Source organism: Python bivittatus, unplaced genomic scaffold, assembly GCF_059951505.1.
Source record: "Python bivittatus isolate LINGU-HERP-01145 unplaced genomic scaffold, Pbiv_v1 ctg000220_np1212, whole genome shotgun sequence".
NCBI classification, from domain to species: Eukaryota; Metazoa; Chordata; class Lepidosauria; order Squamata; family Pythonidae; genus Python; species Python bivittatus.
The window spans coordinates 26,288,618-26,312,104 of record NW_028277048.1 but is presented as its reverse complement, the minus strand read 5'-3'; the positions used below and the strand labels follow the sequence as shown (position 1 = coordinate 26,312,104).

The window sequence follows — 23,487 nt, the reverse complement described above, 5'->3', positions numbered from 1 at the left end:
AAGCTGTGGCTTTCCACCAAGTATTTGGGGGATAAATTGTTTGCTGGGCCATTTTAACTTTTTTGGAGCCTGAATGTTTATTTTTAATTCTTTCTGTTCAGGTGCCAGTTTAAAACCGACTGGGGAATGATTTGTCCATGATATCAGAGTCATCCAGATCTCCTTCTCTTTTCAGATCACTCACACCATCCAAATATATGAAATCGCATGTCTCTTACTGCCTGCATTTAGCCAGATACCAGCTGAGACAAGTCCATGGTTGCCATAGATTGCATGAAATTCTGTGGCCCATGATTGGACACGTCAACATTTCCTTGGACAGGGAGTTTAGATAAGCTGCTGCCATGCCTGAGATCTTCCTGGTTAGAAGAGAGTTTTTTGGGCAGCAGCAGTGTGGACAGTCCATTAATGGTTCCCTTTACTAGGAATGTGCATACCATTGTTTGTTGTTTCAAACCCAGAACAAACCATCACATTCCACAGGTTCTGCCAAACTCTTTTGGATTAATCACACTTCAGCAGAAGTGAAATCTGGAATGCTTTGGTAGTTCCAGGCTTCAGAAGAAACAAAACCCAGATGGGTAAAGAGGTAAAGCTGGTCCATGTCACCTTTCTGTTCCATCCTCCCTTCATCACCTCCCAGCATGGCATATTTCTCTGGCTGGTCTGCTGCTTCTTTCAGCGCCTTCCCTTCCCTCCTTCCATTCAGATGTCCCCACTGCCAATGTCTAGGGCAGTGCATTCTACCAGCCCAGAGCCCCCAATCTCCTAGTGCCCTCCCCCCCTCCTCTGCCCACTGATGTCCCAGCATAGCATATTCCACTTGCCAATCTCCTTTCCAGATAGGGTTACCAGATGTCCAGCAAAAGGAGGACCTGTTCTCCTTTTTGTCCTCATGTCCTCTGTCCAGCAAGCATAACCTTAAAATCAAATATTGTCTGGGTTTTTGAGTATCTTGTTTTTGGTTTTTTTAACTGTTTTCACAACAGTAGTCATTCAAACTTCCATGTATTGGGCCTTGTAAATTATCTGCTTCTTTCTTTCCCTCATCCATCAACAGAGTTGACAGCCTAGATTTACGTTATTTATTTCCTGATTCCAGCAATCAGCTTCAATCCAGCCCCTTCAAATCTGTGATCGCTATAGTCTGTAGATCATAATATGTTTCTATGGTGAAATTTGGAAACTGTGTCATCGTCAAATCTATATTATCACTAGCTGGTCTTCTTGAAAATAAAGATTTGTTGGAAAAATATTGTGGTTGAAAAACCAGTCATTCTGATACTGGGAAAAGTAGTTTCATATATATGTAGGCCTATGTACATTTTTTTTTTTTGCACTTGTTTGATATAATTTTTGTCGCAGATGCCAAGAAAGTTAAATAGTGTGTGCTCCTTTCCCCCCCATTTGTCCTCCTTTCCAATTGTCCGTATTCTCCTTTGCCTGTTCCAGTATCTGGTAACCCTGTTCCCAGACCTCCCAATGTATTTCTCTCTCCTGTCCCTCAGCAGCCACCTCTTCTACCACCACCTGTATCCCACCTGCCTTCCCCCAGTTCTCCCAGCATTTTTCCTCTCTCCCCTCAACAGCTGCCAAGGTCCCAGCCTGTCCTCTCCCCCTTGGCTGGCCTGCCCTCCAATCTTCCCAGGACTGCTAACAGCTTCCCCTTTCAGTTCCAGGTCCAGGAAGGTGATGGCCTCTGCTGAGCATGCAGGCTCATAAGTCCGATGCCTCAGGTAATAAACAGCAATCACCACCAAGGCTTTCACTCTGCCTGGACCACGCAGTCATCTTCTCAGCCAGCACTTCCATCTCTTATCAGTAATCCACTTTATGGTTTCTTCAAATTAAAGCCAACATTGTACCAGCTCTTTCTCCTCTGTACTCTGTCTCTTACAATCTTCCTTGATTTATCATATATCCTCTCCCGCCTCTGCAGCTCTTTTCTCATTATCTCTGTTTTTCTTTCCTTTCTACCCAAACAAAGAAAATAAGGGGTTGTGCAGGCCCGCCCATTCATCAAAGACAATGGGCATTTCTTCTGCTAATTGTAGATTATTCTGCTGAGGCACAGGCTGGAAGGCTTTGCTTGAGGCATCAGTGTGGGGGCAAGACATAGACTTCAATCCTGAAAGTTAGGGTGCAAGTATAAAATGAAGTAAATTGATATGGTGGCTAGGACAGGCAGATCTTCATATTTCCTATGCTCTGTGTATGTGTGTGTGTGTGTGAACTAGAATATACTTTTTCTTTGCAGTTTTTAAGTCATAATGATTCGGTGGGACAAAGATGAAGGAATCCAGTTTGGTGTAGTGATTAAGGTATCAGGCTAGAAACAATAATATTTCATCTGCAGCATTTACAACAAGTTGCCTCTATTTAGCTGTATGACTTCTTCATATACCGTATAATGGGCAGTGAAATACCACAAAATATGTACCATCTAGATGTTAACAGTTTCCTTGCTGTATTTTTTTCAGAGGAATCTTTGCCACAAAGAACCAGTTTTGTAATTATTTGTAAGAAATTATGTGTTGTTAATTTCTTGCAAGACATTGTTATAAATTGCAAGACAATTGCAAGACATTGTTATAAATCTAATGGCAAGAATACTCTTGAACATAAATACTGGGATTAAAATAAGGTATGTTTCTTTCCATTTTTCACAATGATAATGCTGAAAACAGAGAATGTCAGGAGTGGCTGAAATTGCTTCAGGTGTGCTGGTGAACAATTGTGAAGATTTAGGCACAGTACTATGAAATTAGTGCCTTTCCACAAGCTGTGCTATTGCAAAAGACAGGCAAGAACTCTTGGGATGTTGCACTGGGATATCTTCTGCTTGTCAGCAGTCTCATATTCAGTATGTAGCTTGCAAACTCCAGCCATTATGTCTCAGAACTGGAAATAATTTATCTCTATATAGTTATTGAGTCCTACTCCAGAATGATTTTGCTGTATCTCTGCTGTTTGTACACATTCTTACTGATCATATCATGTTGACTGTGAATCAGGGGTAATCTCACGCAGAATCTTAAAACTTGCTTTCTCATCACACATGGAAAATCAGCATCCTTCCGTTTCTATCTCCTGCTATAGATGAAGCTTGCATGCCATTCAGGTTCACTGTCCGTCCGTCTGTCCATCCGTCCATCCTTCCTTCCTCCCTTCCTGACAGTTACCTGAGAAAGCCCTTGAATATAGTTTTGCATGCTTCTTGGAATTTGTGGAATACTGTATCAGGTTGCTAGAATACCACCAACATGGATTGAATGTTTTTTCTTTTTCTCTTTTTCTTCAAGGGGCTTTGGAAATTCTGGGGAAAGAAGGGGAAAATTCTGTGACTGTTGAATTTGGGGCAGAGAAATAGTGCTGGTTAGTTGATAAGTACAGCTACTGCCTAGCCTGGGCTGAGCAGTGACTGGCTAAAGCTTTTCCCTGTGAGCTCAGCATGATGCTAAATGTGTTTGGGATTCACGGATGGTGAGGACAAAGTGGGGAAATCGTTAAACTGTGTGGCAGAGCTCATTAAAGACTTCGGTCTACGATTGAGTCATCAGTTTGATTCAACCCTGAGGGACTGATATATTTCTCCAAGCAGTTATAGTCGAATTGCTATTTGTATAATGCCGCAGGATGTGCTTGCTTTGCTTATTCAAATGTGATGCCTGTGTATAACTTGGTCATAGCTGCATTTTCTACTGGCATGAAAGGGAATTATGATCTGGGCAATACAATTTGGGCTGTCTATTTTTAAAGCCCTTCTTGGCAGTTGGCACCGGCGGCCCAATTGTAAGGTCAGGCTTCCTTGGAATGCAGGCAGGCATTGTGCCATGTTGTCAGATGGGCATGAGATTAAAGAGTACAGGCCTGCTGTGCTGTGTGCACCACAGTGAATGCCGAACAAGACGCATTTGTGTGGCAGCTTCATTTTAATTTCACAGCCCTTTGTTTTTGAGATGTCAGTTATTAATCCAGCTTTGTGGATTAGGGTTTAAAACAAAGACCCACCTTCTTTGCACAATTTATAAAAACTACTCAAATGGGAAGAGAGTGTGTGTGGTGGGGGAGACCTTTTGTCTCACATGGCACCCCAACCCCTTCATTGTTTATCTGAAAAATGAAATGATGTCAAATCCTGCTTGGTGTATCCAAGTTCATTTTGAAACATAGCAGAGTACAAATTTGTATCAGTCATGCTTTGCATATACAGTTTTCTCAAAGAGAAAGATGTACCCTGGGATCCCCTTCCTAATTTGCCTGTCAATACCATACATAGATACCCTGTGCTCCAGTTCTCCTGCCATAGTCTGTAATTCAGGACTAGCCCTGACAGTGCTTTTTATTCTTCCTCCATTATATTTTAAGTGACCTTTAGATCTCTGCCACACTAATTCTGAGCATGTGCCCCAACCCATCTGGCTTAACTACAGGATATTAGCATACCTGTTGGTAAACCCACGTGTATCTCATAATTACCAGGATAATGTGATTTAGGATTAGTACTTAATGTGTTTCTACCTGTTTGCTATTTGTTTGGGAGGTTTTTGTACAGTCAACTTGATGCTTGTTGACCTCATAAAGATTTAATAAGTATAATGGTACTGACAGCATTACCTTTTTTCTAATAGATGTTCAGTGTCATGCATCATTTCGCACAAAACTTGATAATCTGGCTTTTCTTGTTCAACAGAAAAACTCATTAACAGCTATTTTGCTCACTAAATGACCCCTGTGTTACACAGAAACAGGAAGGTAAAATGTTTTATATGTTTTAAGTGTTCCCTCTCAAAAATTACTTATATTGCAGTGTAAAAGTTTTACTCATTTTATAATTTGGTTTGCTTCTATTTATGTGTGTTTTCAGGAAGGTTTAAGAAAGAAGATGGCAAATGTTGCACCATGTAATTAATAAATCATTGAAAGACAAATATTTTAAGGAACATATATTAAAATTGTGATAAGATATTATACAAATCACCTTATGCCCAAGTTCCAAATGTTGTTAGAGAATTTCTCTCCCCTTTCAAGAAACTAGATGACATGATTTCCCCAGTTTTTCTGCTCTTAAACAGGATAGAGGTTTTCAGCAGATCACTGGTTCACAGCTCTGGTTTTAACTCTGAAGAACAACAGCAACAGTTGGAGACGTGCATGGGACATTCAAACTTGGCTCTCTTGCAACTGGACAAAATTCAGCACTTATACTATAATAAGAGGCAGTGAGAACTAAGCATGTGCCCCTTTGTTTCTTACCCCAAAGCTTCAAGGGTCAGTAGGGTAGTAGTTTATGATGATTATGGCTACCATATCTGGGCTATAAAAACTAGACAACTACTAGATAGAAGCAGAGTTCTCTGTATTTCTTTGCCGCTATCTAGCAATCAACCACATTTTTGTAGTCCAGAATTGGTAGCCCTAAAGCTGATTGCTATTGTGCAGCCAATTTGCAGAAAAACTGGGAAAATGGTTGATTTTAACATTTATTTGAAAATATGGGGGGGGGGGGATTCCAGACAGTTCTGGACAGAACATCAACATCAACAAAGCATAAGAATAATAGTGATGAATACGTGTAGCTCAGAGTTGAATTGTTAGGTTCTTGGTGTTTTCTGAGCGTGGAGATAGAGCACTAATGATGTTATTTAGTTTGGTAATGAAATGTCTGCAAGAAACCCAAGCTTGGAGGACATTAATTACCCAGCATAAGAACATGCATGTATGTATACACACACACACACAAAATATATATTGGTTGCAATAATCTCAGGTTTTTTGGGAGGGGGCCGTTGACAGCCTTTTTCAGACACTTTCATATGAAGTAGCTTTGGTTGAAATGTTGAACCATACCAAAGTCTATAATATTGATTTGAGAAATAGAACATTCCTTCTAATAAAAAATTGCAATTTCTTTAAAGATAAAGTCAGTATGTAAATCTATCTAATTTTGATGAATGACTGGTGTTGATTCAAAAATATATGTTCTTTACGATGAACATCTAATCCTTTATTTTGCATTCTGATTCCTGTATTGACTAAAGACCAAAATTTGGGGTAGCATCTCCATTGATTAACTCTTTCTCTCCCTCCCTGTGTTTGTCTCTGTGTTTGTGTTGGGCAATTTAGTATTTGCTTTTGTCACTACATCATGAATTTGTATCTTGTTGCACTTTGGCAATAGCTCTCAGTAGTATATTGGAAGCTGAGATAAAAGAAAATAGGTCCTTTAAGACTTACTTTGAACTTCTCGTTCTATGGAAGCCTCACTGATACAAACAAGGTTTGCTATCCAATTTGAGAATTAGAGCACGGCCTCCATCAGCTCTTCCGGAAGCCATACAAAACATTGTGACCCATTTTGTATTGTGTGGGCAGTGTTATATGGAAGACTAAAAGCTGTTGGATCATGAACATACAAAATACTGTTGCTCTGTTCTTATTGGTGTGTTTTTCTTTCTTTAGCTCAGCAGAATTCACCAAAAATCCATGAAGGCTGGTGGGCTTATAAGGAGGTGGTCCAGGGAAGCTTTGTTCCAGGTAAGTGCTATATTTCTTATCCAATCATTATGTCAGTTGTTGCTATTTTATTCTGGTTTATATCATAGCATGTGGTATTGGCTTTTATGCTTCAGAACTTCAAATACATACAGTTGTGCACTGCAACAAAAATCAGAACTTAGCTCAATAACTGGATCAATTCTGTATTTCTCACTTTAGATGAAGCATCATAGTTACATCTATAGAAAACCTTGGGGTTTTCTAACTTTATTGATTTTCAAATTGCGTTTCTTAGGTCTGAGAGAAGAAAAGAAAGTCTGCCCCTGCTTTTGGCTGTCGTTTCATATGTTCAACTTACACTAAAATCTGTGGAACTCTTCTTTCTAAAAGATTGCTTTAAAATCTCCTGGGAATTCTCCAGAAAAGTATAACCAAAGAGATAGAAAGTAGTGGTCCTAATTAAAGTAAAAGTATTGGAAATGTACTGATCACTGTGTGGAGGAACCAATTCTGGTTTTGCTGTACTTAAACTATTCTGATTATTCCAGGTGAAAAGTTGTGTTTTATTTTCCTCCTGTTAACGCAGGCTTTTGTAGGATCATTTTGTAGGATTGTAAGATCATCACCCCACCCCAAGGTGAGATCGGCCCCAAATCTATTGACCTTTTGGAAATGGCTTAAAACTTGGTTTTCTCAGCAGGCTTGGGGATCCCATGTAAATAGGGACCCCACAAAATTGTTGTACTGTATATAAGATTTTAATGTACTCTCCCATGGTTTTAGTTATATTTATGCTTTTTAATTGTTTTAATTGTTTTGATTGTTATGTTTAAATTGTGTGTGCCACTCAGAGTCACATACGTGAGATGTGCGGCTATATAAATTTGATAATAAATAAATATGTATGGCTTCTGCTTTCTTATGCAGTTAACTAATAGTTTGCTTGGAAGTACATACTTTTGGAGATATCTGCCCTGAGGTAAATATTACAAAGCTGGGAGACTAGATCCATGTAGTTAAGGACATGTGATGAGCATATGCTCTTTTGTACATGTCCAGTGTGGGTCCTAACACAGTATATGGAAGGTTGAATTATTATAAATGTGCACTGATTCCTTGAGAATTCTTGCCTGATCATTTGTGAGGTACGGCTTAAAAAAGAACACTTGTTATACACATATTTACTACTGGAGATTGGCCTATGGACAGAAAAGAAAGCTTTAAATCATAACATAGGGTGGTATAATCTTTTTTTAGGCTGAAGGCCACACTTGGCCTTTGAGTGACATCCAAAAAGATGGTACAAGCAGGATATAGGATCCAGGATAAAGCACATTTATTCAATCTTTTCTCCCTTTTCTCATATCAAAAATTAGAACTAGATAGCAATTTTTAAAGGGACAGTGGAGATAGTATCCAGCTCTTTGGGAATCTACTTGTGGCTCAGGGGCCTCAGGTTTGCAACACAGTTTAAACCAAATAAAAAAGGAAGCCTTTTGCTCACATTTTGATCCTAACAGCCAAGAGATGTTCACACCAATCTCTGATTTGTTTAAATGTTAAAGGTCTCGATCAAAAACAGAAGTTTGCTTTATGGAAGTCCACAATATTTAGGAAGACTGAAGGTTCTTTCATCCTTGGATGCATATCATTTGACTTTCCTGAAAACCTTATTTGTTTTTAAATGTTGATACTGTGGTTTGAACTTAGGACATTCTGCAAGCAGATAGATAGATAGATAGATAGATAGATAGATAGATAGATAGATAGATAGATAGATAGATAGATAGATAATGCATTAGTTATTTCTCAGAACTGAATGCCGTAACTTTCAAACTGCACTGAAAACACTTGAATTTAACAAGGATAAACAAGCACAAAACCCCACAACTGTCTTTCAAGAGTGCTGAGCAACCACAAATCCAACCGCAGATTGGAATGCCCAGCATTCTCTAGACATCTCGAAGTGCATGAAGTCAGGCTTCATATCTGGGCTCAACAATAAATCACAAGTTTCCAGTTACTCAATCCTAAATTCACCACTCAGGAAAACTTGAGCAAAGATCCCCAAACTTGATTAAAATCTTCACTGCAAGCATGAATGAATCCTCAACAATAGTTGATTGTCCATTGCAGAACAAAGCAGTTAGAGGCTATATATACTGTATCTATGCTCCAGAGTTTACACTTCAGGCTTTTTCCTCCTATTCTTCTGAATTAATGGATATTTGCCTGGCTGCTTGATGGTCTTGGGAGGTGGCTGCTGAAATATGTTTATTCAACAATTCTCTTTGCCTTTTAGCATCAGCTCTTTTGCCCTCAGCCCTTAAACCTTCTCCTTCTCTATTTTCTCCTTTCTTCAACTGAAGTTGGTGAGATTTCCCCACTTTCAGGTCTCTCTTCTCCTCCTCCTTCTTGACTCAGGAGAGCAGGAGGTGGAGTATCTTCCTTTCTTCTTTTAAATCAGGAACACCTCCCAGTTCAGATCTATTTTATCCTTGTGTAGGATAAAGTGGCATTTGTGCTTTCTTTTTCTCCATTAGACTATGGCTGATGGGCAGAGGACAGATGGGCATTTCATCCAAGAGCTAAAATAGAACTTTCCAAAAATATGTTTTGAACTGTGGACCTATGTCAGAAATCAGGTGACTGGGCAAACTGGTTCTGGAAAACCTGTTGAATGAACATATGAGCTGTCATAGAAGGCCTGTGATCAGTGCTGGATGCAGACTTCCAGAAAGTTTCTTAGAATGCAGTCCCATCTAGAGCAAGCATATATCCTGAATCTTGAAGTCCAGCCTCTGGAATAAGCAGCTTCAGCTTGTTCTCACACTTCCAGCCCATTAAGTTCTCGAGCTGTCCACCCCTGAGCTTTCAGGAAAGGAAAGGTACACTGGGTATCATAAATGTGCTTGTGATAACTGTCTTGAAATAAATATACAATATGATCGTTCCAGCATGGAAGACAACATGGGAGACAAGATGGAAATTTGCAGGAGCCCTAGGACAATCCCCAAGAGGGTTAGACCGATGCACTACCTTGTGATAACACCCAAAGAGCTAAGAACCACACAAGGCAGGACCTCTAACCTCCAGCTCTTTCAGGAACTGCAAAAGGATGTGTGATGGAATGTATCTACGAGGAGGAGAGTGATGTGGGAGATCAAGGCTATCAGGAAGGAAGGGTGCATTCCAGGAGGGGAAAGGAGATGAGAGGCAGCATAGTCCTCAGGGGGAGTGTGAGAAGAGAAAGAGGTTCAGGATAGCCACTCCCTAGAATCTCCCAGGGTATATTCACTAATTGCTGTAGGATCAATTTAGTTTGGCAAGATTCTGTCTATAAGGTGTAAGCAAATAAAGGAACTATACTCAACTGGACTGTTTCGTCATTTTTCTTGGGCTGGGTCTGACATCAATCTTACCAAGCTAAATCTCTTCTACAGCAACCAGTGGATATACAACTGATCCAAGAACATTATCCACTTCCTTGAGAGACTAGCTGTGAAACTGGCTTAAACATAGGCTGTCAGAACAAATTCTGCTGCTTTAGAAAAACATCTTTGGCAGCTGGAATTATGTGACAATATAGGAGTATAGCCATTATGGATGCCGGATGGGCTTCAGTCCCTGTCCCTGATTAACAGATTTGCTCTAAATGTCTGCGGAATATGTGCGCCTTGGAAGTCTTGTCATAACATGTGATTGTTACCTTATCTCCTGCACAGTAATATGTATTAGCCTAGCATTGCAAGGCTTTTAGGAATTACACATGCTTGAGAGCTTCTGCATAAATACAAACTTTAATGTTTCTTCCATGCATGGTGGGGGAAAATGTACCTGCTGAACTCAAAATGTGATTTTGCTTTCTTATTCCATAGTACATTTACCCCCACTGGCAAATATGCAACAGGCTGCTTTGACATACTCTGTATGTTTAACCCCTTGTCAGAGGGTGGGGCAAAGGGAGAGTAATTTTACACACATGTACACACAGTTTTGTATTTACAATGATATTTAATAGATACAGTGGCCTTAGTTTCACAAACTATACATATTCAGTTCTATACAGACCATTTAAGAGGGATCTGAACTGTTTCATTCCCTCCCTCCTGCAGCTTCTTGCCATGCTTTCACTTCCAGGGTCAATTCTGTCCTAGGGAGGAGAATGAGAAGAGGGAAGTATAACTCTTTTCTGAGCATCTTGGATTCCAGCATGACTGTCAAACTGTTTTCACTTATATCTGTTCCATTCTCCAAAGACTGCAGTTATTTTCCCCTGCTCGCTCTCTCTCTCTTGCTCTTGGGTCCTACTTGCTCCTGCTAGGTCTCTAACTTCAAATTCATCCTTCTTGACCCAGACAGTCTCACCAGTCCACACCGCACAAAAATAACAACAGAAATGCACAACAGGCCCCTCCTCCATTGCTTAGTGCTTCTGCCCTTTTATATGTTTGCAGCTAAAAGGTAAGTGTTGCTTGGTTGAATTAAGCATGAAGCTTCTTAATGTTCACGTGACACGGAGCCTGATTTTGGCTCCCAGGAAAAAAAAAGTTCAGACCATTGCTTTGTCCCATGTCAATCAGGACAACTGGCTATAAGAAATAATGAGGCTCATTATTTGCCATTTGTCTCATAGTCAGGTTTGGGATTTCCACAATCATATGATGAAGTTTGGCCTTCTGGTCTCTTTGTGAGAAGCTTATATTTGACCTGAAAAATACTTTTCTGAAGTAAATGCCATTCATTTGGAGTTTGAGAAATAATCCTGCTTTGTTCCCTCCATTTGGAGCAAAAAGCAAGCATACTGAACATGACTCTTATATAAGAATTCCTTGAGAATCTTGAGCCAGTTTAGTATTTTAAAAATCCTTCAGTGTGGTCTCATGTATCTCCTACTACCAGTGAGTTTTGTGGGAGATGGAAGCAGATTAGGCTAGATACAGCAGGCCATAGAATAAATGTCCTAGCTGATCTTACAGCATCATCAAAGGTTCAGATCAGGTGATAGAGTTGATCTGATCATTTGTGCATGACTTGCCTGGGAAAACTAATGGCTAAGAATTAAGATTATCATGACTTGAGTGGGAGAAATTAATCTGATTTTCACTCTCATGTAAACAAGACAGACCAGATTACTGTCTTCCAATATCCAATGATGGTGGGTTTTCTGAGAAACGTGGAATAGGAAAATATTCTATTGCTACAAATTGACCGAAGAAAGGACACAAGAGTTTTGCGATTCCTTAAACATAATGTAAAGTTTTATTGATTACAATCCTCTTATGCAGATGAAATTTCATCCAGAGTTGCAAGTGTGTGTTTGTATGTTTGTGTTTTTGGGTGCAAGGATAGTGGGAGAGGAATTTGAAACAGTCCAATCAAAATAAAATTGAAATGCAGAAGGTGCAGATTATGATAATTATCTTATTAACAGTGACCATTTGTAAAATAATTGTTGAATAGAAATACTGTATGGGAAAGTTGATTAAAACATGCAGCATAAAAAAGCTTTTGTCATTACTGAAACAATAGGAGATGGTACTGAACCTCTTAACTGTTAGTTGCTTCCAAAGAGACATAAGTGTGTGGTATACAAGTAGATACGTGTCTGGTGTATGACTTGTTGGTATATATATATATGTGTAGGCAGGCATGTCATCACTAACCCACTGCATGGCACGTTGTCCATCTTTGCTTTAATTGGGGAATATTGAATACTGAACCTGGGATAAAAAAAATCTTCTAGTCTTCTACTAACCTTCCTTTCTAAGGAAAAGCATTTTTGTTAATCCTTAGTATAATGTTAGTGGATAATTTGAAGATGTGTTACATGAGGGAAAGTGCTGTTTTCGTAGATATTTTTTCCAGTGTTATTTTTTTTTCATCTGTTGTTTTATGTGATGCAACATACTCAGAGGAGTTTGGCCCGTGGGCCATCATAAATACTGTGAGGAAACAGTTCCTTCTACAGAGAAATAATTCTGTATATTATCAAGAAAATAGTTTCCTGTGACTGTTCTACTGAAAATTAGAAGAGGATAGAGAACCTTTTCTCTCCGATAACCTCTCTTCTGCTGCTTAGGAAAGCTAACTATACTGATTCCCATTAGCCTTGAGGTCCTGAAAGGAGTGGCTACCTTATTTACAAAATACTCAAAAATATTTGTCTATATTAAAACAACTATTTTTTAAAAAATGCCTACATGAATACACCAGAACCTCTCCTTGCAAACAATGGATTTGCTCATTGGTTCTTCAGAAGAGGTTCATGTTATCTTAACATATTGAGTTCACTTGTGACACTCCATGGTTTTTCTATTCTCAGTTCCAGTAAATGTGAGGTCCCCAATATGATGCCCGAGGATCCCAATTTCTTCGTGGAAAACTGTTGTAGGGCCTGTCAGGTTCCCTGTCCCTACCTTCTTACATTTAATTAAAACACAGGTGGGAACCTGGCTTGTCAGAAACAAAGCACCCAATCCACCATTGATGTCATTTGCAAGATTTTTTCTTGGTCTCAGATGGGCCCCATAAGCTTTCTTCAAAAATAAAAATGATGAGTGGCTACAGCCCAATGCTTTTTTTTAGATATGTGCTACCAGCCCCCAAACCCCAATACAATAACAGAAAAACAAAACACAGATATGTTGGGGAATATAGTGTACAGTATATGGCGGAAGGGGTAAAAGCATTTTGGCATACTGGTATTTTGGAAAAGCTTATACCTCTCAGAGCAGCCATTTTTTAGGCTGGGCACCCCTCCCAAGCAGCTATACTGCAAGAACTCCCACAACATCTTCTTAAAATTCCAAATGTGCCCATTATTCAAACAAGGTTGGGGGCCCCTACCCTGCTGGAAAGTTATTTTGTTCTCTTCTGCATTTTTCAAACAGCGTTTATGTATACATAAGAAAGAGTCTTCAAAGCAAATGATTTACTGTCAAGAAACCTTTGCTCAAAAGCTATGATTGCTGCCCTGTGGTTCTTAACTCAAGCAATTCCACCTCACTTAGGGATATATTTGCTGGTTAACGTTTTTAGAAATGCCACCAAAACCTTTGGCAAAATAATGCTATTATTTATACTTCACTTTCAATTACACTGAAAAGCATAGATTCTATAAAGCCACAAATACATTAATATCATGGTTATTTTGTGCTATCAACTCATTAGCATAATTTCTAGAAGCACAGAGCAGGATCTCCACTCAAGGCTAGATCAGAACCAACCCTTGGAGTATTTAGAAAATCTGGCTTATTTTGAAAGCTTTTGGGGATTGATACGATAGTTTCTTCACTGCAGAATGGGATTATTTTGTTATGCTATTCCTCACCATGATGGATTTAAAGGTTATTACTATTTCCAGATTTTGTACCATATTATTCTCATTTATTGTTTGAATTTGTTTTATTGCATTGTATGCCACTGAGATTAATTTATGATTTATTTTTAAGTAAAAGTAAAGTTAAAGTAAAATGTATTACTTGAAACACATAAAGAGGAAATACATATTAAAACTTGTCTAAAGTGTTATGTCTATTCTTACTACTTCTTCAGGGGATGAGGAGATGTCAGGGGAATGCAACAAAGAGTGTGGTTTACCTCTTGTGTCCCAGTGGAACCTGAAGCAGAACTACTCCCTGTGACATTTTTGGTCTCTGCAGCTCCAAATGCCATATTGCAGGGCCAGCCAGCCCCCTGGCACAGTATTCTCTCTTTCCAGGAGTCAGAATCATAATGAGCACCAGCTAAGCTTGGGAGGAGCTAGTTGCTGGGAGCTTTATAAGTCTCCATTAGAAAGTGAGACAGTTGGAGACAACATTCATTTCACCCTGCTTTGTATGCCCACGTTGCAATCTGAGACCTTAAACTGTTTTACAAGATATATCAGCCTTTGCCTGGAGCATGACCACTGTTCTAACCTGACCTCTCTTGTATACAGCATTGTATATATTGGCTTTGGAGCCACAAACTCTCTCAAATAACTCTTTGGCTTCACGTTTTGGTAGGATTGATTTATTGGCTCTCTGTCTTGGCTCACTGACATGCCTCTCTCTCACGTGATCCCTATACCTCCATGAGACAAGAAGTTTGTTTTCTGTGGAATTTGTAGGCTGCTGAGTAAGACATGCAGGTTTGCCTTCTGTTACTTGCTTCTTGCATAGACTGCTCACATAGAGCTGCTATATGAATCAATGCTCCTTACTTTGATTCAGCTGTCTCATCTCAATGGTCCCAGCAAGCTTTTCTATGCTAATATTCTAAAAATGAATTTCAGTCACGGCATCTGCCATCATTTGGCATGTGGGATAGGAATTTTATTGGAATTAATTATCTCAGATAGTGTTTTGCTGCTGTGACACCTCATCTTATAATTTTGACTTCTGTATAAGATGGATGATAGTAAGAGTAATTGCTCCTCCAGTGCTGTGATTTGCCATTTTGTACCATTAAACTTGCATTGCATCCACAGTTCAGAGCCACAGGGTCTGAAAGTCATCCAAAGAAGAAAAAATTAGGAAAGTGCCAGCCAAATCTTGAATACTTTTTATTTCGCTTTCTAACAATTTTTTACAAGGTTCTTACATATAATATCAGTGTCGACAGAGGATCCATTGTTAGCACCTCCCTGTCATGCACCCCACTCAGCATAAAGCACAACGGGCACTAAGCTGAACAATCTATCTGCCCCATTGGGGCTGTCTGGTATTGAAGCCTCCAACACTCCCAGCACCCTCTTAGTGACAGACCAAGGGACTAGAAATTAAGGGGAAGATTGTTTGTTTAGTAAACTTCTGATTGAGCTGACAGGTGCACTCTTAGATTTGGTGTTCGTGACTGTAGATCTGTGCAACATCTCAGGAATTAATTGGTATTGATGAACCTATCGGGTTCAGCATCTGTTATATTTTCAGTTTCAGTTGACCCATCTATTGAGGTTTTTAAGTTATTATCACTAATACAGCCATTTCATTCTTTTATGGGAGAACTACTGCACAAAGTTTGGAGAAGTTCAAACCAGGAAAGATAATAATTTAGTGCATGTATTGATTTGAAAATGCAAAAATAGATTAATTCACGCTAAAACACACATTTCTTTTTCATACATTATACTTCCGCTAAGACTTCCTTGTTTGCAGTAGATGAGGATTTTGTGGCCATCATGACAACCACAGAACTGAGAGCAATGAAGCAGGCTGTGATAGTTAGAATATGAATCTGCCCGTGTGGTATGTGAACAAGACAGAACGCAACTACGAACGTGGTATTATACCTACAGTGAACAACAGTGTTGCTAGCAGAGACTTTTTGAATGTTCACAGTAGCCCTTTGGTAAAAACAGCAGTTAGAAGTACAGTGCAGATGATATCTGGCAGCTGTATCAGGTAGACCAGACTAAGATGCAGCCACCATGCAGACCTAAAGCTACTTTTGTTAGAACAGCTATTATAACAGAATCTTGCAAGTCTGAATGTGCCACCTTTCCTCCCTCTTTTAGCTTCATGAGAATTGGGGGGAGGAGGGGGGGGCTGTCTGAGGTGTTTTTGCCAACTACTGTTTTTGGTCTGGGCTCACGTTTCATTTATCTGATCATTGCCTTGGTAGTGGATCTTCAAGGCCATCCCCTTTATTCACTATACTATAATCCCTGTCTCCAGGGTAATCTAGAGATGAAGAGGTGTTCAAAGGAGAAGGGGATATTTTAAAAGGTGACTTCAACTGTCTTCCTGAAACAGCAGCAAACCCTGAACATGGGAAGCCCTAGGAAGAATAAAATGGATAGCAATTGTGGGAGAGACTGTGGTGCAATGGAGATAACTGAACACCACTGCGTTATTCAAGGAGCCTGCCTACAAAACCAGGAAGGAAGGAAGGAAGGAAGGAAGGAAGGAAGGAAGGAAGGAAGGAAGGAAGGAAGGAAGGAAGGAAGGAAGGAAGGAAGGAAGGAAGGAAGGAAGGAAGGAAGGAAGGAAGGAAGGGAGGGAGGGAGGGAGGGAGGGAGGGAGGGAGGGAGGGAGGGAGGGAGGGAGGGAGGGAGGTTGGTTGGTTGGTTGGTTGGTTGGTTGGTTGGTTGGTTGGTTGGTTGGTTGGTTGGTTGGTTGGTTTTATCCTAAATTAGTGTGCCTTAGACTCAGTCAAAAAATACAGTCCTGGATTGTGCTCTCCCCACTTCTGTTTAACATCTACATGAAGCTACTGGCTGAGTTCATTCAACAGCAAAGGGTGAGGTGTTTTCAGTATGCCAATGACAAGATGGAGTGGCTCTGAGTTTTGAGCCCCCTGGATCTGGAATTCTCCACTCTTATGTTTGGATGGGGTTTCATTACCCCAGAGAGACTTCATGAACAATTTAAAGATCCTTCCTGGACTCACAGCAGCTGCTCAAGGAGTAGGTAGCAGCCATGGCCAGGGGGGCTTTTGTTGTGTACCCCTTCATGAATCAGGGAGCACTATGCATAGTCACTCATGCTTTGGTCACCTCCCATTTGGACTCCTGTAATGCACTCTACGTCGGGCGGCCCTTGAAGACTATCTGGAAGCTGCAGCTGCTCCAGAATATGTCAGCACAAGCAATTATGGGTATGGCTAGGTATGCCCATGTCACACCTTTGCTTGACAAGATGCAATGGCTGGCACTAGGCTTCTGGGTGCAATTCAAGGTGCTGGTTGTCACATAAAAAGCCTTACATGGCATGGGGCCAGGAGGAACTGCCTTTCTCTTATTGTTTCTACCCAGCCCATCAGACCTGGCAGGAGGGGCATGCTTCAAGTCCTGTCAATTAGATGGTGTCAGCTGGCAAGATCAAGGAATCCTCCTCTTGCTGTCACTGCATCTGCCCTCTGGAGCACTGTTCCCCCCAAGATTAGATTGGTCCTGATCTTCCTTTCAGAAAGCCCATAAGGCTTAGCTGTTCTCCCAGGCATGGGGGTCAGGAGGTTGGGTGAAATATTGTTAATTATTGTTGATGGCCACCAGGTTTTTTTTTCCTGTTCTTGTTGTGTATCCTTATTTTTTATTTTCATTTTGTATTATTGTACAGATGTTTTTAATTGTGTTCGCCAATGAGAGTTGCTTAAGCGATATGGGTGGCCATATAATTGAATAAAAGGACTAAATTAATGTATATCCAGGGCATTGTACAAAGCATAAATGTTGCTGAAGTAATTGGAATGGTAAACACAGTGGCATACAGTCTCTCTCTCTCTCTCTCTCTCTCTCTCTCTCTCTCTCTCTGTGTGTGTGTGTGTGTGTACAGGCACAAAACTGTGAAAGAAGTACAACACAAATCTCTGAGTTGTTAAAGAGGAATAGTCCCTATATTAGAGAACTGTTAAAAGTTGAATAGGAATATCATGAAATTCAAGTCACTCCAAAATATTTGGAACTTTTCAAAATCACAATCCTAGAAATTCAGATAAGAAAAATATGTGGCATCTTCTAAAAATTGGTTGTTGTAATTCCCACTTTTTAAAAAGGGACTTAAGGGCAGAATATTAGAAATTATAGAACTGTTTAACGACTGATCCAAGGAAATAGCAACATAAAAAGTGAATTTATCTACCCACTGAAAGACAAGATGTGCTGACGCTGTATCGGTGGCTTCAAGTCTTGCCTCAGTAAAAGTTCTGAGTTCTCTAAGGTGTCAACACTTATAAAGGTGACCCAGTAGACATTGATTACTTGGCTTTTCAAAAAGCTTTTTGACAAAGGCACTCATTAAAGATTTGCAAGCAAACATAGCAGCCATGAAATAAATAGACAGGTCTTTTCTGAACTGATAGCTGATTAAAGAGAAAGCAGGCAGTAGGAATAAATATTCAGTTCTTGCAGTAATGGGAAGTAAATAGTAGGGTCCCTCAAGCATCTGTACTGGGACCAATTATTTTTAACTGGTTTTTGGGATGAACAGTGAGATGGCCAGGTTTGTTAACGAAACAGCAAATTACTTAGGGTAAATAATCTAAGGAAAGAGCTCCAAAACCTGGAGGCATGGGTATTAAAAAGATAATCATCATTCAGTATCAGCAAGATTTAAGTCATGCACATTGGGGCAAAACAGATCTAATTTTACATATACACTGCTGGATTCTGAAACTGAGCTAACAGTGATTGACCAGGAAAGGGATTTTAGGATGGTGATGGATTTCCCAGTGAAAGGAGCTATTTCATCATGCAGCTGCCATGAAAAAGGCAAGTTCACTGTTGAGGATCATTAAGAAAGGAATTGAAAATGAAACTGCCAATATTGTAATACCTTTATACTAATCTCTGGTGCCGCTAAGAATAATGAGTACAGCTTTCATCATCCTTCAGAGAATGTTGTTGAAAGTGACAGGGTCAGAAAAGAACAACCAAAATTAATAAGCACTGGAACAGTTGTCCTGTGACAAAAATATTTGGGGGTTTACAACTAGAAAAGAGGTAAAGGGGGAGACTAATCTGATCGATTCTGGCTATTCAGTATGGCATTCAGGAATGGTGTCTGCTTGGTTTCCTGCCTCACCTGATATTTTACATTTAAAAAAATGTAATTAAAATGGGAAATCGGCAAAATATTAGATTTTAATACCATTTTAATTTCCAGTAATGCCTACGGGCCCCAAATAGGCTCAATAAACTTTTCTTCTAAAATGATGGATGGCTGTACTCCAGCCCTAAGTTCAGAAGTGTGTCCACCTACCCAGAGAAATGGCAAACAAGCACCAAGCATCGGGGATGGGTGGCAGGCTAGAGTAGATGGGAGATAGTGTTCTGATCAGCGCTTTGTCCTCATTTTGTGACTAAGTTCCCCACTAGCTATTCTACAAGACTACGTACAACATGTTCCAAAAATTCTAATTGTGCCCACTAACCCAAAAGAGCTCAGGACTCCTGTGATAAGAGGTTTATAAAGTTATGCATAGGGGGGGAAATGGACATGATTTTTTCCTTCCCCCTCTCAAAACATTTCCAAGAAAGCTGAACGTATGATGATGTTATATGTTTTAACAGTAAAATGAATTAGTGAAGGATGAGGGCATCAGCAGATATGAGATATAGCTATATATTACTTCTAATATATAGAACCAAGTACCATAGAATGCTGTTGCTTATAAGCTTTGCACAAGCATTTAAGTGATCACAATGGGAACAGAATGCTGGACCAGATGTGCCTTTGGGTTGAACAAACATGGCTGTTCTTACAGTCTTGGGTCCTCTGAGTGGAACTATATTCCATATTAAAATTCTTCTGGTTAACAGTTCCCTTGCTCCCGCATAATTTTGTTAACTTTGTTGATATATTTATTTCATCTTTTTTCAGCAGCTGAACTACATGCAAATTAGGACATTTGCTCTCTGATTTTTCTTTTTATTGTTGTTTGAGTAGAAGTTGTTACACAATGAAAGTCTAGTTATAAGCTACTGAAACCCCAAAGTGTACACACTGGGTAGTTTTTTGTGGGGAAATATTCATTGTGGAGAATGAAGCTGATTTGAATCTTGCATTCTGGATTCATGAGATTATTTACACAATAGGAAAAGAGACTTTTTTTCTACCTTTTTTCAGGAAGACAAAAGGATTTGCAACAGAATTTATAGAAAGTGGAAGAGACTAGACACCTGACATTGCATGGTCAGTGGATAATTTTTCAAAGGAAATAAAGGAAACACAAATAGGGTCTTTTTAAAAGGCTTTTTTTCTTTTTTAGTATAATTACACACAGCTACACTTTCCTGTACTCATCTGAACGAGCATCAGTCAAATGATCATACAATGTTGTGTGGTTAGAGGGATTATTCTTACCAAAGTCTTCCAACAATGTTTCAAGGAAGTGTGGAGACAGAATGAAACTACAGCAACTCTGCTTCCCCACTGCAAATTCTGGAACAGATACGTACCCACTTCTATTCTCACCTCTTTAATTTGCCTGTCTGCAGTCTTTGCAAATGGGAAAATTAAAGAGAAGTAAGTAGTTTGAACAGAACTAATGGAGAACTAATATCATTATTCAACACCAATGTTTGTTATATGTGTAGGCATATTTGTGAAATTATTATGGTGTATTACTTAACTATATAACACTATGTTCTCTTAATTATGTTAATCCAAAGTAGCACTTACAGGATCTGATGTTCCTTACTTATGTGTAATGAGCAAAGAAAATTCATCTCATTAAAAACTCTTTCTCAAAACCATGTCTCTCTAGAATTCCATTAAGAATTTACAGAATCTTGACCTCAGGAATCCTGATTTCTAATAATGAAGAATTAGTGGAATTCTGCTAGTATATTCCAAATTCTTCCTCAAATGTTGATCTTTGGACTGCAGCATGGAAATCATCAGCCTTCTAAATCTGTCTAATCTGGAGGTTTGTTTTTCCAGGTCAGCAGCCTTCTTGAAGACATATTATTATTACCAGGTACTGTGAGCTCAAAACCTAGGCTAGCACTAACACATAGCAGATTTTAACCCAGTGTAGAACCCCAGTGGCTCTACTGCTTATGATAAGCCGCCTACATTTTAGAGCATGCAGACTGGAGTCTCCTGCCATTTTAATTCTGTGAGAACCAATACCATACAATTGCATGCATGTGACCAATCGACTTGGTAAGCTGAGGGGCATTGCCCAGAACCCGGCAAATGTACTCCTGTCTTTTTTGCTTTAGGCCCTCAAAAGTATTGTAGCTTCCCCATGTTAATCACAGAGATTTCCCAGAAAGGGTGTTTGTAACAGAATTGGGGTGGGAGGAATTCTTGAAAGCTGCCACACTGAGCCTTAACTTTCTTTTTTATTTCTTTTAATTTTTTTGGACAATGCATATCAACTGCTTCCTCTGTGTTAACTTTTAATTCAGTTGGACGAAATGCAAAGCACCACAAAGAATATTACATGTCTGTATTCTGCTGCCTGCTGAACTGATGAAGTATTTAGAATTCTCCAGGGGTAGTCAAGCTTCCAAGATTTTTAATGTACTCTTTAAATTGGTTAACTGGGATATAAATTAAAATAAAGTAATAGAGGAAATGGACTCCCTGGGGAGAGTTTTCACTTCATGTAACTTTCAGTATTATGGTGGCAGTGGTAGGCAGTGAGGCTGAAACAAAGTTTGGAGCATCTGGCTGTGATCAACAGCTTAAGCCAAAGACCCATGCAATCAAATGGACATTTGTCCAGAGATATCAGTTGGACTTGGCAAATTCTATAAATCAGGATGATTAGGTTTAAATCAGGATGATTTGGTTTAAATCAGGATGATTTAAAGCTCTGATTTAAAATAGGGATTTGTTGCTGACTGATGATGATGTTATGTATTTAATATACTTCCTGAACATGTAAATATGCTATTTGGTGCTAAGTAAAATGTACACTAACAATTAAATAAGACATTTGATACAAACCAGGAATATATTCTAAAATTTTTGGCTAGCCCTCTAACCCTACCTATTTTATATATGCCTAGATAGACAGAGGCATTCAGCTTGGTGCTCTCTGTATACATGGAACTATATTAAGCAAGGTCCCTTCCTTGCAAGTAAATCCCATAAAGTAAATATGACTGGATTGCATCAGGCTGCAAGCACCCATAGTTTCCCAAAAGGAAGAGTTAATAGTTACTGAGTAGAAGAGAAAAGCAAATATTCATTCAGGCTTTTTGTTAGGAGCAAACTCATAAATATTCAAACATCCTAAAACGCAAGGAATTGAAGAATGTAAAATGGAAGTGTGAGCTAACAATATATTTTTATATGTTAATATAACAATGATTGATCTTGATGTGATACAGTACAATATTCCCTAAATTGAAATGCAGGACTCAATTAAATCTGAGGAAAACACAGCTGTTATGGATCTACCATCCATGTAATTTCTTCCATGAGTCAGCCTTGAAGTGGGACAGGCCGGAAGTTTTTGATCTATTGAAACTAAAGCCTTTTTTTCCTGACAGATTCTCAGAATTTGACAGCTCAAATACATAGCACTTACATAGATAATTTCCTCACAAATTAAAACCAAATATATATGCCTGGGGAGAGAATAAAAAGACTGAAGAAGAAAAGCATCTTCTCATGCTGTCAATTTAATCCTAGAAAGTTTTGAAAATTAATCTCAACAGTTAGGATTGCTCTGTTGTGTAAATTGAAACGCTTTAAGCTCTGAAATCCATTTTTTCTCTCCTATGTGGAATAGCTCAAACAAGCTTGTTTGCATAAATTTACTTTTCCTTTTAAAGCAGTTATATTCTCAAAGAGATATAATCCAATTTTGTTTTAACAAACTAAAATTCATCTCATCACTCTAATTTCAGTGGCTTTAGTGATTTTTCTTAATTTGACCCAAGTTATCTTTGTATTTCTCATAAAACTGTAAAGAAGAAGGTTCATCGATGGCTGGTATGGTTCTTCCGGGCTGTGTGCCCGTGTTCTGGAAGTTTTGTTTCCTAACGTTTCGCCAGCACCTGTGACCGGCATCTTCAGAGTGCAGGAGCACAGACAGGAGCAGTTCTCTCTGTGCCCAGGGTGATGTGACCCTTTTGTGGGTATTTATAGAGATCTGGGGGGAGAAAGGGGGGTATTGGGTGGGTGGGTGTTGGGTTACTGAGTGGCTGCTTGTTTTGGTGTCAGGATCTGTATGTATCTTCCTGGGGATTAGGCAGGCTTTTTTCTTCTATTGAATTGTTAACAAGGGGCTGCTGGGGGTGATTAGCAAGTTCATTGTGTGAACTGTTCACATGTCCTGGTGGTTGAGCTGAGTTCGTTGACCTTTTGCAGGCTGTATTTTTCAGGATTGGTAGCCAGGTTTTGTTGATTTTTAGACTCTCCTCTTTTTTACTGAAACTGTGCTGGTGTTTGTGAATCTCAATGGCTTCCCGGTATAGCCTGGTATAGTGGCTGTTGGTGTTGTCCAGTATCTCTGTGTTTTCAATTGGGATTTTGTGTCCAGTGTGCTTGAGAGCATGTTCAGCTACTGCAGTTTTTTATGGTTGCTGTAGTCTGCAGTGTCTTT

The 23,487-nt window shown here is 39.4% G+C and overlaps 1 protein-coding gene across 1 annotated transcript in view; it reads left to right on the top strand.

The window, feature by feature from the left end:
• The window catches only part of CA10 (carbonic anhydrase 10 (inactive)), a 364,325-nt gene that overhangs the window by 62,804 nt on the left and 278,034 nt on the right, over positions 1 to 23,487 (top strand). The window contains exon 3 of the mRNA XM_088138547.1: positions 6,463 to 6,537. Within this exon, the coding sequence (XP_087994673.1) occupies positions 6,463 to 6,537 (75 nt within the window). The remainder of the gene's footprint in view (positions 1 to 6,462; positions 6,538 to 23,487) is intronic.